This window comes from Rissa tridactyla, chromosome Z (assembly GCF_028500815.1).
Source record: "Rissa tridactyla isolate bRisTri1 chromosome Z, bRisTri1.patW.cur.20221130, whole genome shotgun sequence".
Taxonomy (NCBI): Eukaryota; Metazoa; Chordata; class Aves; order Charadriiformes; family Laridae; genus Rissa; species Rissa tridactyla.
In genome coordinates this window covers 64,166,481-64,183,088 of record NC_071497.1, presented here as the reverse complement: position 1 = coordinate 64,183,088, position 16,608 = coordinate 64,166,481, and the positions used below count along the sequence as shown (strand labels likewise).

Here is a 16,608-nt window from a genome sequence, read left to right as displayed (position 1 = left end):
AAAGTATATATGTGTCATGGAAGAGACTTAAGAGTTTTCCATGGTGTCTCACATGCTGCTGAGAATGGTGACACTCTGATTTTTGTGCTGTGAATGTGTATTTTCTTTAGCTATTTCTAAAACAATAGCTTAATTCAGCTTTGATTCAGTGACGCCAGCTGTTGGTGCACTTTACAGCACAGTCTGTTCCCCAGCTAGTAGGTAGATTGCAGACGTGCATGTTCTTCCCCTATCTGGGAAAGCAGACTGAAGGCAACACGAGGTACCTACTTTGTTTCCTGGTGCCTAGATAGAGGTTGATTTGCATTTCAGAGCTAATTGTAAGGCGTATGGAGGTTGTTGACTTTTCATTATTCTATCCATTTGGCATGCCCTTGCCTTCATTTCTTTTCTTCATCCCACCCCATATATCACTCACATGCAAGACAAAAATATTTGTCTTTCTTTATGAAAATAGGCATTTCATTCTGTAACTGAGGTAAACTGACAGGGAATGACAGTCCTTGTTTGTACTGGCATCACCTTTATACTGTAAGATCTTTGGTGCTTGTTGAGTAGCCGGCACACAATCAATATCTTAGCCCTGTACAACCACAGCATTTATGTCAGGCATTGCCCTTGAAAGTGTGGTTCATGAAAGCTAATAACAACTGATAGAAGTGAAGGAATAGCTGAGTTCTAATATTAGAAGTCTTGTTCTGATACTTAAACTTGCTGAATGTTACTTCTTTTTCTGGAAGCAGAGTAGGCATTTTGGTTCAAGCTGAGACAATAACATTTGTTACAACACAAAAGAATCACTAACATTATGTCTAAATCATATAAGAAAACCAATGATATTTATTTTTATATCACTTTAAAAGATTAGCAAATATTAACTTGGCAGAGAACTGTTCATTGCAGCATCTCCTCGATGTATCAGTTAACGTACCTGAAATCCTGAGCACTTCTGCAGAAAAATCTATTGACATTAACATACATCTTTGTAAATAAAATGGGAATATGGCCTGAAAAATAACCCGACACATTATATTCTCTCTGTTACATAAATACCTGAATTGAGAGAATAGCAATATTTAAATTGTTCAAATTAGAAAAGCCTTTTTCCAATATGAAAATCTATGTACGCCAGTAACAAGTGCCAAGACACGAACACTGAAATTCATGCCTTACACTCTTGTAACCACTGTAACTACCATAAATAGCTGCTGTAATGCTACATGGTAAGTAATTGCACTATCATTTAGATAGGTGATCTTTTGATTTCAACAATTAGAACTAGAATCTAAAATGGCTATTTTAAACTACACAAAAGCATAAGGAGCACTAAAATAGCTACCAGCTGCTTTTCTGAATTTTATGCCTCTATCCATTCCCTAATTTGTCCTTAAATGTAATTTGATGTCTAAATTATACTTATGCATAGAGATATATTAACTCAAATAAGGGTTGTTTAATAAACTCTTCAGCCATTCTGGTATAGAAAGCTCAGTAAAATTTCCCTTCTTGTCTTCAGATGAAGCTTTCAAAGATCGAGAAACAAATAAAGTACAAACTCCCATTCCTCAGAATTGGCATCATGGGATCACTGGGAGATCATGGGAAGATCATGGGAGAATTACATGCAAGTTCTGAATTCCCCTAACTCAAATAACCCAACCTCATTAAGTAAGGAACATTTTAGGGGGAAAAAAAAATAAATCACAATGAGCTGTGTCTTAAGCTGTGGCTTGATTAAGTATTTCCTTTGGCAACAGTACTGGCTTAGTAGCCCACAAGTCCCCTGTTGCACTCTACAGAATAACTGTCTTAGAGAATTAACCCAGTCAAAAATAAGCTCTTAACAGCCACAGCAACACTAAGGAGACTAGAGTGAACAGGGTGCCAGAATTTGTTAAATTAATACTTACAAAATAAAAGTTCCTTATACTATGCACAGGTATCAACTAATTGAAGAGTCCAGTCTCTCTTCAGTTCTATTATCCAAGCCCATCCCAGAAATCATGATATAAGATATGAAAAATTAGATTGGACCAACGGCAGCGAGAAAAAGAGCAGATGCAAGGACTCTTGCTGTCCTCTATTGAGAGACCTACATAGAAGGTTACAGATTATTTCTTTTTGCTCTGTGGTTTTCATGAGTATTTTGATCTTTAATGTTCTGTAGCACAGCATTGACAGCATGAGTTGCCTAATGATAAGGGTATGGGTCTGAGACATAAAGGTCTGAAAGACAGAGTTAGATCTAGATATCTCACTTTCAGGGCAAATACGGTAGCCATTAAAATACCATAAAACGTTTTGTACCAACCCAATGCTCTTACCCACTGTAGAAAACATAGGCAAGAGATACTATTCTTAAGAAAGCTTAGTTGTTGCTCTTCCTCATACTTTGACTCCTATGAAACTTACACTGCAGCTGTGTGCCAAGCTGCTGAGGTGTAAGCAGTTCTGTGTCTAAGCAAAAAAAACTTGAAACCACAGGCAGGAGGAGCATTTTCAAGAAGCTGTAAACATAAGCACTTTGAGGTTTCGGCATTTCTGGGGCAAGATTATATCCCTAAAATCTGCTCAACTCAAAAGTATCAGCCTATCTTGAACCTGTACCTTACTACAGAACATAATATGAATTGGATACTCCTGAATTCAGTTATAAAATTTTGACATACTTAACATTGCTCCCAATAGCAAATGGTAAATTTTGCTACCAACTTTAACATGACAGATTGCTTACTTTCCACAAGAGGTTGGCTTGTTTGTTTGCTTTGTAACTTTTCAATGGGAGTTCTATTATAATGAACAGAGGCTTCACAATTCTTGTCACTTGTCAGTCTTTGAATTTCCTGTTTTCATTCATGTAAGCATTAATCACCATATTACCGTATTAACACAGTTCTTAGAACTTTGTAAACAATCTTGCTGGATAGTCATCTAGTGTAAGGAAGTGGCACTTTACAACTATCTCAAAGATGAAATAGTCGCAATTGTAAAAGAACAAAACCTAGGCAGAAAGGACTTTGAAAAATTAATAGCTTTTGTTTGTTTCCAGCTTGCTCACAGTGATCCTTACAGAAGAATAAGTAATTGTGTTTCACAGTCTATGACTAGATCAATTTTAGAAGATAATTTTGAACGAACAATCTGTTTTAGCTTCTCATTGCTCATTCTTTCCCTTCTACGGACCCACACTCTACTTTGTATTTGCACTTACTGGTTAACGTATATAAGTAGAAAATGTTATGCAAAACATACATTTATTTAGAGAATAACATAATAGAAAATCTCACTTTAATTTCCAAATTTGATTTAACCACTCTGACATTAAGCATATTTAAGTCCAAATCTTTCTACACAAAGACTAGAAAACTGAAGCTTACCATATCCTAGTGTGAATGATTCCAAATACAGCTAATCGCAACTGAACTAAGAATAAGAGTGAAGAACTAGTTAAACTTGCATGGTTCAGTACTAATAAACTTGAAATAGAGGAGCAGATTCTTTTCCCAAATGGTTCATTTAATTATTTGAAGCACTGATATTTGCAAACAGATTTCTTAAAAATATATATATATCATTTTAAAACAACAGCATTGCAAAGCATAAATAAATTTGATTTGAAAGGAAAATCATATTCTCTGCAGAAATGAACACAAAAATAGCCAGCATCTCAGTCACTACTAGAACTGTCTGAACTATCAGAAGATGAACTTTTTTCCTTTCGTCTCTTCTTCTTCTCCTTTTTACGATGTTTTCCTTTCTTAGATTTATTCTTTTTTTCCTTTTCCCTTTCTTTTTTGTGTGATTTTTGTTTTTTTGACTTTTGCCCATCCTCTTCAGCTGCACTTGATGAGGAAGATCTAGTAAAAACAAAAAAATATAGATACATACTGATATGCAATTAAAGAAGGAAAATGCCACAAGAATAATGTGGGTTTTTTAATTTCAGTATTTATATAATGTCACAAATCAAATTTGGTGTAGAATTTGTACAGTAGCATCCACTGGAAAGCTTACGATATCTCAGTCTGCATGTTCAACTGAACCACAACTTTTCTAATTAGAAAAATTAGACTATTGTGACAAAAAATGCAGTATGTCTATGGTACAGATTAATTAACAATGGAATAGGCAAGTTGTGTGTTTTTCAACCTTCAATAAGGAAACGACTAAGAGTACAGACTGACAGAAAACTGAAAGTATGACAGTAAGATAGAGCTTCCAGCTTTTAAAATATCACATGATCAGTAACAATGCGCCAGTAATGCCTTCAGACAAATCTAATGTCTTTCTCTCACACAAAAAAATAAAAGAAACGGGTATGACAAATTTGGATGCCCTTCCAGCTCATTATATTGGTCTCTCACCAGCAGTGATGAGTGATTACAGACATACAAGAATTAAGATGATAATAAAAGAAAAGGCATGATTATTATACTCAAGAGGGTAGATTTGTCCTACTGTTTACATGATTAACTATTAATTACTTGCATGTAAAGACTACAGCCAGCAGACTGACTCTTTTTTACTATCTTAACTAAGTGTATCTTACTAAGGGTAAGCTAGAGCTACACTATGTAAATAAGGAAGGGCAAAAACGCCAATACAACCACTGTTAAATCCTGTTTATTTATTTCTGAAAACCATCTTATTGTGGTCTCCAAATACATTACACGTTCCCTAGCTCTCAGTGCAGTTCCTGGCATATTGTCTCATCAACAGCCCTAATGACTACAGTCTCATCTTAATAAAAAAAAACAATACTCAGATTCACAATGCATTTGAATATTATGATATTTGAGACTGGAGTAACACATTTTTTAGGCTTCTACAAGAGCAGGAATGCTAAAACTCAACACATGCTAAGTAAAACTAGTTTCCCCCTTGATAGTTACATGTTACTCAGAGTGTGCGTGTATGTGCGTGTCTACACGCATACACGCGTGCATGCAGGGCATCTTAGGGTCTCTGAACTGCCAGGAGGCTTCTCCATATGAGCTAAGATGGGAACCAATCCCATAACCCTCCTGACTCCTTGTTCGTCTCCCACCACATCTTGCCTAGTGTTGGATAGTCAGAAGGAGCATTGCTTTCTCAGACCTGCAGAACCCCAGCTTGTTATAGCTTTCTAGACTTCCATGGTCCTAAGTCCACAGCAGAGCCACTCCACAGTGGCTATACCATTATTCAGAGAATAAACAAGTTCTTACTGGACAACAAGAAGCTTTTCAAACCAAAGATGTACTTGCAAATAAAGCTGCATCAAAAGCAGCATTGTTTTCCGAGAAACAACCCAAACATCAGAAATATTTCTAAAGTTGTTTTGAAATTAAAATAGGTGTGTGAGAGAGTTACCTTTTCCTTGGTCTCTTTAATTTTGGTTTTTCTTTGTTTTTTCTTTTTTGTTTCTTTTTTTCTTCCTCCTCATTTAAATCTATGGATAAAAAGTTACAGTTTACAAAACACTTGTCTGAATTAAGATCAGCATTAAAAGAGTGGCTTTGACAGCAATGTAAAGTTACTACAAAATTCTTGTTAAAAGTTTTTCCTTTCCTTTCTCCAAGTTCTGGACTAGTATAATAATTTCAGAAATATTTCGCAGACTAGCAGAACTTTTTATACAATTTACATTCTAATGACTTTCATCTAAGCACTAACAACAAAGCAAGTCCTGTAAAATGTAGCAAAAAGTTGTGACTTTTCCTACATTTTTACATCAGCTTTAGATTTCATATCAGTTCTTCCATATTTTAAAAGACTTGCTCAAGTCTGAAAACAGGTCATTTAACTAGAACATACAAAAAAAAAATATACCCGTAGGCTTACCTGAATTACTGTCACATATATTCATTTCATACTTCACAAATAGCTATGCCATAACTGAGAAAAGCTTGAGTTAACTGTCAATATACTGTCTACGAAAATTGGCAGAAGAATCACCCCTCATCTGGTCATGTTTGTTTCTGGTCCTAACACTGTATAGTTCCGTGTAGTATTGTATAGTCTCTTCACCTTTCACTTACAAGCAGTATTTTTATAACACTGATGAAATTTCTCACCTTAGGCTTTTCTATAGTAGTTCAAAAGTATTTTTGAATTCTCCCAAGTGCAAATCCACTACATAAACATACATTACTACGTCAGCTAACAGGAAAATGCTGGCTTTGCAATTCATCCGTAAAACACATAGCTAATTTTGAGCATTTCATCTTTTGTCTATCATACAAATAACCTTCCATACAGTCTGCATGCTAGTGCAGTTATTCATTTGCTAACACAAATGGAAACTACTGGTCTGTATGTTCTGGAGCGAAATTTGAAAGAATTCAGTATGTTACAAAAAGCAAAATACTTTTGGAGCAATTAAAAACCATGAACAAGAATGCGTGATCAAGCACTCAGTATATATTTAAGAAAATGGTGCAAAAATCTAAGCGCAAACAGTGCAAAAATCTCGAGATGATGAGGCCACTTGAAAACGGCAAAATCCTTCCTAGATTATTTACAGTTAGAGATACATATCTCCTTGCAGTACACACAGCAGCCACAGTTTGAGAAGGAACATATAATAAACGGGGATATCACAAGATCAAATAAACAGCTGCTTTTCCTGCAGACATGTATCTTCAATTAGTTTAGGGCCAAAAAAATGCCCTTACATGCAAAAGTACATAATAAATGGGAACAAGTTTTTCAAAAGAGACTTGTTCCAAGAAAGGACTGTTGCAGTACCAATTTAGCCCTGCTGACAAGCAGACTACCCATTTCTTTTGAAGTGTTCCAGCAAATTACAGGGTTCTATCTCTCCCTTCTCCTTCCTAAATAGCATCTTTAGTAGGAACTGAATGTTGAGTTTGTAATGTGAGAGCAACAGAACAAAACATGATGTTTCAAGGGGCACAGGCAAAGAACATTCATCCATTTAAGACGTGCTATGGTGGAACAACCTCCCCTTCTGACATAGGGAAGCAGTCTCTTTGGAGTCCAAATTCAAATGAACTCAAGTTTCTGCCAAATAATCCATCTATTCTCTTTCTGACAGTTGATGCTCAGACCTTCCAAACAGAGAACAGTACTTCTCCAAATATGAACATTTAAATTCAATTCACTAGCTGTTTCAGTCAAAACACTACTTAGAAACTGGAGAGGAATTCAGCTGTTACATTTGTCAATAGTTTTAAGACTTACTATCAACTTTAAGATGTTTAAACTACATGCCATAATCAAAAGATTAACTCAAAACATCCATGTCATTTTCTCCTAAGCAGTTTCTTAGTAACAGTCTTACAATCTTTTTTACACAGAAGTCCTTTTTGAGATGTTCCAAATGGGTACATTGTTCATTTCCTATGACAGGACTTAATAATAATTTCAAAAAAAAAAAAAAAAAAGATGTAGCAGATCTCTGAAGTCTGAACACATGAAGTAAAAGACCTGCTTTTAAAGCACAGGCTTTAAATAATAGTAGTTATCGAAAAGGATAAAAATGAGAGTTCCAGTACTTCAGAAGATCATTATCCAATTTACTCTTTAAGAAAAAAAAAAAAAGCAAAACACCTTACTTTTTTTTTCACGCATGGCTTGCAATCTCTGTAGTTCTTCTTCCTCGCTGTCTTCACTGCTAGTGCTGCTAACATCTAAAACAATATCTCTTTGAGGATCTACTCGGAGGAAGTTTCGACATTCGAATGTCAGATGACCAGCTGAACAAAACAAATATTCAGAAAGAAAAATTACAATTCACCAAAAAAATATCAGATACTAAAGAACATCCATTTTAGTATTAATCAGTTTTGAGAAGGAAAAAAAGGCTAAGCTATAGACACAGGAATACAAGTAGCAATTGAAATAAACTCATCTTCTTCATATCAAAACACCTACATCTTGAAGACAAAGCTTTTAGGAACATAAATACAAGTTGTGTGATTTGACTACAAGTTTCCTCCTCTTCTAGAAAGTTTCTGACACTTACTGCATGTAGAAATGAAGCACTAAATCTATATTGATATCTGTGTTCCTTTAGAACAACAGATACACAGAGCAATTCATTGATGACATTTGCTGGAGACAAAGCCTACAGTGAAAAAACGAAGCATACTTTCCTCTCTCCTCACACCACATAACGCTCATAAAAAAAAATTATATTAAGTCACTCTGTTAAAAGTTCAACACAATTCACTGCAAAACCAGCATCCACCCCTCCATCATTATAAAAATAAGAGTTAGTTATTAACAAATTAAAATCTAAGACCTGCTGCATTCATCAGGAAAGTAGCCACAGACATGCTTATATGATCAGAGCATCATGCAAAGCATGAGCTAAATGCTAACTACAGAACTTGTAAGTAACAAAATCAACTGTTTCTTGAAATGCAGAATGCCCAAAGAAGTCTGTTTTCTTAGCATAGAAGATCATACAGATATAAAATTCTTTTTTCTTTTAAAACAGATTGGACTTAACTCCAGCTGAAATGCCTGCCCAAGTTTGCAGTGAGACTCAGAAGCACAAATGCTAATCTCAGTAGATATTTGTTATGAGTTGAGAAACCCATAACAATTTATTGTTGTTTAGACAATCATTCTATCACCTGATGACCCCTCCCCCACCCAGAAAGGGGAACCAGGGAAAACAAGAAATACAAGGGTTGAAATATAAATAGATTGAATAGTATAAGACTAAATAATTAACAATATTACTAAAGAACCAGTATCGATCCCAATACTAATATAAGATGTACCAGGATTATACTCAGCCAATTCTATCAGCAGGAAGCCATGCAGTGGACAGCAAATGTTGGACAATGTGAGCGCCATGGCTTTGGGAGGAAGGGAAGGGCTCAGGGGTCTGGCACCAGGGCAAGAGTTCTCTGGACCACCACCATCAAGGGAGAGAGAAACTACACAGCAAAACTTTCTAATTTATATTGAATGTGACGTTCATGCTATGAAATAATCCTGTTGGCCAGCCTGGGTCAAGTGCCCAGGCCTCGCTCGTCCTCGTCCCTGCACCTGGCAAGGCTTGAAAACACTGAGGATCCCAGCCTAGCTGATATTTCCATGAATTCAGACACTAGAGTCTTCTAAAAGTGCAGTTTTCCCAAGCATTAGAAGAGAAGTTAGTCCTGTATCGCTCAACCCAGAACAATATCAAAGACCATACTTTCAATTCAAAGTTTCTCAAGTAATAGTAATCCAAATGTAATATATACAAACACAATAGCATACTTTTTTTTTCTCTGAGAAACTCAAGGGTTTTCAAAAGCAGCAATAGGTATGAGGAGCCACAGAATAAACAGGAAATAAATACAGAAAATTACAGTAATTTAAACAAATGTATAAGCAACATGGGAGAACATTTCCACCAGCCCTCTCCGCCCCGCGCCCCGCCCCCCCCCCCCCGCAAAAAAGGCAATTCCAACATCACAAATTGAAGAAAAAACACTGTAATTTCATATTTCTTATTACAGACTCACGGTATCCACACTTCTTGCATCCTGCTCTGATGTTATCTTTATTTCCACCTGAAAGAGAAAATTTCATCAATTAGGTGTTGCTAAACAGAATTCTCAAGTTTCTTTTAAATCTGGCTTGATAATTTCAATACACAGACAGGAGTGATCACTCCTGAGAGTATTAAGTACATTAAGATCTCTTAAAAAAACTTAAAGAACAGCAAAACAGTGCATTTCTAAGATCACTTTTCTGTGAAGTAATCTATCAGAACAAATTTGGCTACTATAAACCGCTACAGATCATTTAGTTTCACATAACTTATTGCCAAATTCTCATTTGATTATGACCTTACCATTATAATTTTAATAATTATTCCACTTCTCTGACAGCTTATGCATTTGTTTAGTTACAGTATGAACAGAGTAACAGCTATCTGACATTCCAGTGATCCATAACTGCACACTACAAGTGTACTTACAAATTCTAGCAGTGCATAGATGTTGACAGACATTCAATGAAAACTCTGAAATAATTTATATTTTAATTACAAGAACTGTCTTTAAAAGGTAATTAAAAAAGAAAAAAGAAGAGAGATAAACAATCACTCCTGAAAAGGGACAAAAGACAGATAGAAGACACCAAAACAACCAATGCTAAATAAGTTGTTAAATGATTCTGACTCTAGGCAACAAAGCACCAAATACAAAGAATTAATGTGTACAAGAAAGCAGATGGGGAATAAAGTGCAGAGTAACAGAAAAGTCTGTAGATGCTATGCAGGAAGGAGGACCAGAATAGTGAAAATTTTAGGTATAGCAAGTGTGTGATTTTCCCATCTGAGTGCACAGTTAAGTTAAACAGACATAGTAGGATATGACTCAGAAAAAGAGAAACCCCAGAGACCCACCCCGCAAAAATAGATCAGTCTTGTTTTTAATTATCTGAGCCTATTCATAATGAAAGTCACAACTGAATTTCCAAAATCAGAGTGCCCTTCTATCTTCCAACTGAATACAGTATGAAAAAAGCAGTGACTTATAAACAGTTATATATAGTTTTCTGACAAACTAGGTCATTTATTTAAATAAATAAATAAGCAAACATAACAAGAAATCCATGACAGAAATTACAGAACCAGGAAGTTAGTACATTTGCTCCACAGAAACAGAAAGTGAGTACATTTGCTCCATGAATTTAAACTGATTTACTGAGACAAGCACTGTCTTTAGAAAATTCTACTCAACAGAAAAACCTTCAAACCCCAAGCTGAAAAACTAACTTGGAAACTTGTACAACTCACTGGTCTATGCCCTGAAGAATACTGGAAAGCTAAGCAATACGGATACATACATTCCATTATGACACATGGTTTTCTGTGGATCCCAAAACCTTACTATTGCATATGCCCTTCAAGGTCTACAAACTCAGCAGCACTTACATGCCTGTTTTATGACTATCTTCTGAGGGAAATCCACGAGAGGTACGTAGGAGGTAGAGAACATGAAAGAAAGTGTCAAGAAGCAAAGAACAAAACTATACTTGTATCTTGCAATATCATGTCCAAGAAATACTCAAAACAGCATCTGTTTGTTCCCTACACCTTGGGACTAGAAAGCAAGATCACCTGAGCTACTACTTTGCCTTAGCTTTCTGAAATACTCAGTAAACTTCAGCCCTGCTGCGTAACTGACCTGTACGTAAAGATAGATTTGGTATTGCGTGCAAGGGAGGTCAGTACAAAATCTCCCATGGCATTGTGCAGGTGCCATTTGTGAAGATTTCCAATAGAAACACTCAGCAGATGACAAGAATATTGTCACCAAATACTCCCACCAAATTCCCAAGACTGAAATTTTATTATTATTCTTAGTTTTAAATGTTAGAAGCAGGGTTTTAGATTAGGTGACGTTTTAGATGGTTAAAACCAAAGTAACTACTAGAAGCTTCCTTTTCTCATTCCCTTCTTCCCAGGCGTTAACCCTCAACAAAATTAACAACGAACACAGCAGCAACCACCACCAACGACCTCATTCATTTGGTGGAGCACAAGGTTGCAAAAAAAGCTTTGGAAACCTTTGAACGCAAACACGATCCGTCTTCCTCAAGAACCCCTTCTAGAATGGGAACAAGCTTATTAAGGTCTTCTTTTCTCTTAAGAGAAGCAGCTTACCAAAGCTCAGACTTCTTCAGCTGTTCCCAAACACTCCTCACATCTCAGGATCAAGAAAAAATTATGAAGCAACGGCTCTATGTTTGGCTGACACAGATCTAAATACCTTGAAAACAACACAAGTGTTTGCGCCTGTCCTGTCTCACCATCCTCGGCAACGCGTCTATGTGAACAATAATCGAGTGGGGCGCACACAAACGTTAACCCACAACAAAAGACGAGGAGGAAAGCCAAGTCTGATAACAACCATTCGCCGGATCTAACTTTAAAGAAGGTGGACCGCGCTAACAGGCAACAGGAGCGTAGCACACGGTCATCACTCGTCCAACACGCCGGGGAGAGGCCCCGCAGGCCTAGAAGGAGGCGACGGCATGGCCGCGGTCACCGACGGCTACCCTGATCCCCCTCCCTGCCCCGGCCATCTCCCTCCCTCCCGCTGCCCCAACGACAGCTGGTTTATAGCAAACCGGCCGTGCAGACCCCAGCAACGCGGGACCCCCGCGGCCCTGGGGAGACACGCCGTGCCGTCGCCCTCCCCGCATCACGCTGCGACCCGCGCTCCCCGCTCCCAGCATAATTTTCCACCAGCCCGCCGCTTGTTTCCCCTTCCCCACCCGCCGTCCCTGTGGACAGCCGGCCATTGCCCCCTTTTCTCCCCGCTGGCGGCGGCGCCTCACCCGGCAGAGCCATGGCGCCTCCCGCCGCTCTCCTCGCCGGCCCGGCCCGGCCCAGCAGCGGCGCCTCTCCCCGCCGGAAGGCTTTGCCCGGCGCACTCTCGGACAGTGCCACTCGCAGGGGGGGCGGGGGACCTCGGCACGGGGCGGAAGACACGAGGAGGGATTGAAGGTACCTGGAGAAGCTTCCGAGTCTTTCCGAAAGAAATTCATTCCTAAGTGACTCCTGCGGAGGGTCCGACCGGGGACCCATCCCTTCGTCTTTCCTCCTGCCTTGGTCAACCTCCTCCCCGCCTCCCTGGGCTGAATAGAGGCGCCCAAGATGGCGGGAGGTTCACCGTTGGTAGGAAGCGTTAGAGGCGAAGCGTAGCCGCGTGTTGAACCTGGGTGGTCTGGGACCTACCGGGACCCTCCTTTCCCCACCATGAGCAACATCTACATCCAGGAGCCCCCCACCAACGGCAAGGTGAGGTCGGGGGCAGGGGCTGCGGTGGGCCACGGGCAGGCCAGGCCCGACCGGCCCGTGGGGTGGATGCGAGCTGTACTGCAGCGTCGGTGAGGGGGTGCCCATGACGGGGAGCTGCTGCTGCTGGGGGGGTGTGGGCTCCTCGGGGGGTGCGGGTGAGGAAGCCCTGTGCTCCAACGGGGCTCTGCAGGCGTGTGGGGGGTGTTGTAGGGGGTGGGGGACACACAGGTGAGGAGGGTGTGCGCTGTCTGCGTGTGGTGGCGACTTGAGTGTTGTGGTGCTGGTTTGGTTAAAGTTACTTGGAGGTGATATAGCCCGTACAGATATTACGCGAGTCAAAGCACGGCGTAAAGCATTTAATTTTTTTCTGTTCTTGACTATGTCTGTAGGTTCTGAACTTTTTTATGATCTCTTACTGAATTTAATACTATTACTCGCAAGAGAGGTTTTAGGAGCATGTAGTGATGGGACGAGGGGTAGTGGCTTCAAACTGGAAGAGGGTAGATTTAGATTAGATATCAGTAAGAAATTTTTCGCTATGAGGGTGGTGAGACACTGGAACAGGTTGCCCAGAGAAGTTGTGGATGCCCCATCCCTGGAAGCGTTCAAGGCCAGGCTGGATGGGGCTTTGAGCAGCCGGGTTCAGTGGGAGGTGTCCCTGCCCAGGGCCGGGGGGTTGGAACTAGATGATCTTTACGGTTGCTTTCAACTTAAACTGTTCTGTAATTCTGTATGTCTTTGGAGGTATACGGCTTACGGCTTTTTTTTTTTTTTTTTTTTTTACATGCAGTTTCCATTATGGAAGTGTTAAAGGATATCTAAGTTTCTGTTGTGCCAGATACCAAGTCATTGGCCTTGAAGCTTTATTGTACATGTTGAGTCAGAACTGTATCTTAAGTTTTGACAGCGCTATCTATACCTAATAGTAGCTACATGGCACATTTGAATGTCTACTGTTGTTACTAATATAATGAATGCAGAAGTATTTTTTTAGCTTAGCAATGATATTCTTTGATTGGTGACTAATTTACAATAAAACTAATGGTGTATTTATCTGTGGTTTTTATAGGTTTTGCTTAGAACAACAGCAGGAGATATAGATATAGAATTATGGTCAAAAGAAGCACCAAAAGCATGTCGAAATTTCATCCAGCTTTGTATGGAAGGTAATGACTGAATGGGATAGGAGTTGTTGAAATTATTTCATATGCAATTTTTTTGCCTTTTTTTGTAAAATAGAGGTCATAATTATATTTTAATTTTAATAGCTAATTAATTTATTTGTATTTAAAAAATATTAACTAACAGTCAGACAATGTTTTTCAACGTTATTAAGGAACCCCGTGTAAAAAAATAAAAACTTTAGATGGTTTTCTCAAATGGAGCAGATGACATAGTATTACTGAAAAGTTGTATGTCAGAGGTTTGGGAAGGCTTATTTTCAGCAAGTCTCTACAGATTATAACAACTACTTTAATGTATGTACGAAATGGCAATGATCCTCCATCCTCCAAAATTGTGATTTCATCATCTTTACTACCTTTTCATTTTTCTCATGAGGGCCTCTAATGTTTCATTTGCTGTAGCTTTTTGTTGGTGGAAGCTCTGTAATGCTCTTCACTGAAGTAATGGGTACCAGAATGAGAAGCTTCCTATTGGGAAAACAGTAACAAGAATTTGTGAAGGACCTGGTGCCTTTATGTGTTTTCTAGCTGCTGCTATTATCCCATTTATGCATTTATAGAGTACTTCAGAGTTCTTTTAGCTGTCCTCTGTTAAGGAAAAACACCAGTCTAGGATTTGTGCCTCCAGCACGGATCCAGCCTGTTCCGTGTTCTTATGCATAATGTGGAGATTTTTTGCAATGGTAAATCAATTTCTTAGCACTTGGTAAGTCATAAGAGTTCAGTTATCTTCAGTGTTAAAGAGCTGTGCTTTATTTCCTTTCTGAATTTGTCTGACTGCTGTGTAGGATCCTATGCTTTGTATAATAAATGTTGGTATTTCTGTTGTGAGTATCCTAGTATATAACCATCCATGAATACAGCTGTCTATGCTGTAACATTTGCAGATCCTGCTTTGTCTTGCAGCATTCAGCAGACTTATTTTTATTTCTTTAAAAAAAAAAAATCAACCAGAGATATATGTCAAGTAAAGTTAAGTTTTCATTCCTTTTGTTTTCTTACAATCTCCTCACCGTTACCTGATAGATAGATAAAAGAGGATAACTTGGGAAGTAGAATATTTCGTTCCCTGAAAATGATCAGTTTGGGTACAGTGTAGGTGGTGAAAGAGGTGACACTTGTGTTCCATGCTGGTGATTGAAAACGCTAATCATTTGGTGTATGGATACGGCTAAAGATGTATGTGAGATGTTGACTGGGACAAGGCATAGTAGTTTTAGCATTCCTTTTAAGTTGATGTACATTGGTAGTATCATTCCAAACTTGAAAGCTGAAAAGAAAATAATTCATCAATATCATCTTGTCAGTGATTTGCAGTGTCTTTTGCAACAGAAGCATATGCCACCATTTTTTTTTTTATTTTTTTTTTCATAAATGTCATCAGCGATACTTTGTAGCTGAGGTACAGTCACACTGAGCAAGACAGTGGAAGAGGAGGAAAGCCAGTCGGAATATCAGAATCCAGTTATAGTGCTTGCTTTCTGGAACTTCAGTCTCTGGACATTTCTGTATAATTTATATGAAAGTTTGATTTTTTTAGACCACTTATATGTATTTATTATCATATTTTTCTTTTTTTAGAGTATTACAACAACACAATATTTCACAGAGTAGTGCCTGGCTTTATAGTGCAGGGAGGTGATCCCACTGGTACTGGATCAGGTGGAGATTCAATCTATGGAGCTCCTTTCAAAGTATGTATCTGTATCTCTTATGCAATAATTTTTGGTTATTCTCTACCAGTTGTTCTTCCTACTGCGTTAGATTGTGAGAAAACAAATCTTACATTAGAAATGCAACATTATACATGTATAGTAATTGCTTTCACATGTTGCTTCAGTATTTTTGAGTTGCCTTTTTGAATTGAGAGTTCTTAATCTAGCTGTCCGGATACTATGATAAATGTATACTAGCATGTATAATGTATACTAGTATGAACTTCAGAAGGAAAAATAGTGAGGGGGATGAATGAAGAGTTGTTGTTGATATGTGGCAAACTCAGATGCAGAAATGTACATTGTTTATGCATATTGTAATTCATTTAGCAAAGGTCTCAATGTTGTATATGTGTTCATTGGTATTGTTGATACCAGCAGGGCTCACCTCTTAACCAGGAGGCTCGGATCCTGAGTGAAGCTACACACGCACAGCAGCTCTGTTCTGTTCTGCCCGATTGTTTTATTTCAGATGGGGCAGGCACCTTAACTCGTGACTGAAGCTGCATAGCCTGGCTCTGGGCCTTCCAACTCCCTACTGCTAGAGTAGATTTGTACCTACAACAGGAAAGCGAAGTTTGTGGAAGGGGTTGGTACCTGAGCAGAGAACAAAACAAACATGACCAATATTGTAGTAGCATTGCTGCTTAAAATTTGTGATATCTCAATATTGCAGTGTTTGGAATTGTGATATTGTCATGGTATTATTATTTTGCTCATAGCTTTCACTTTGCTCTGAAAGTAGTCCTTTCTTATGGTCCAGAACATGTTCTTCGTGTGGATTTTTGCAATGCTATACTGTTTTTGAGCTTCCAGTTATTTTACATGAAGTAGGATTTTTTTCCCCTAAATACAGTGATTAACAAGAATGCTAGTTTTACAAGAAATGTATGAAGTGCAATTACTTTTAGAAATGCATCAATCCAACAAAAGTAATGAATAACAATTG

At 38.4% G+C, this 16,608-nt stretch overlaps 2 protein-coding genes across 6 annotated transcripts in view; one reads left to right on the top strand and one right to left on the bottom strand.

Moving 5' to 3' along the window:
* Positions 1–817: 817 nt before the first annotated feature.
* SREK1IP1 (SREK1 interacting protein 1) lies at positions 818–12,578 on the bottom strand. Of its 2 annotated transcripts, none has more exons than XM_054186600.1 (5): positions 12,471–12,578; positions 9,471–9,518; positions 7,560–7,700; positions 5,353–5,431; positions 818–3,857 (listed from the first exon to the last, which is right to left on the bottom strand). In XM_054186600.1, the coding sequence occupies exons 1-5, from the start codon at positions 12,505–12,507 to the stop codon at positions 3,668–3,670; spliced, it is 495 nt and encodes a 164-aa protein (XP_054042575.1). In that variant the 5' UTR covers positions 12,508–12,578; the 3' UTR covers positions 818–3,667. The 2 variants fall into 2 exon arrangements, with proteins under 2 accessions (XP_054042575.1, XP_054042576.1); XM_054186601.1 differs by lacking the exon at positions 12,471–12,578 and adding an exon at positions 12,298–12,389.
* Positions 12,579–12,621: 43 nt separating this feature from the next.
* The window catches only part of CWC27 (CWC27 spliceosome associated cyclophilin), a 120,197-nt gene continuing 116,210 nt past the window's right edge, over positions 12,622–16,608 (top strand). For all 4 annotated transcript variants that reach the window (XR_008463903.1, XM_054186597.1, XM_054186596.1 and 1 more), the window contains exons 1-3: positions 12,622–12,760; positions 13,830–13,926; positions 15,526–15,638. Coding sequence is in view for 3 of the 4 variants with exons in the window: in XM_054186597.1 (XP_054042572.1) it covers positions 12,719–12,760; positions 13,830–13,926; positions 15,526–15,638 (252 nt within the window). In the remaining variant the exon portion in view is untranslated. The remainder of the gene's footprint in view (positions 12,761–13,829; positions 13,927–15,525; positions 15,639–16,608) is intronic.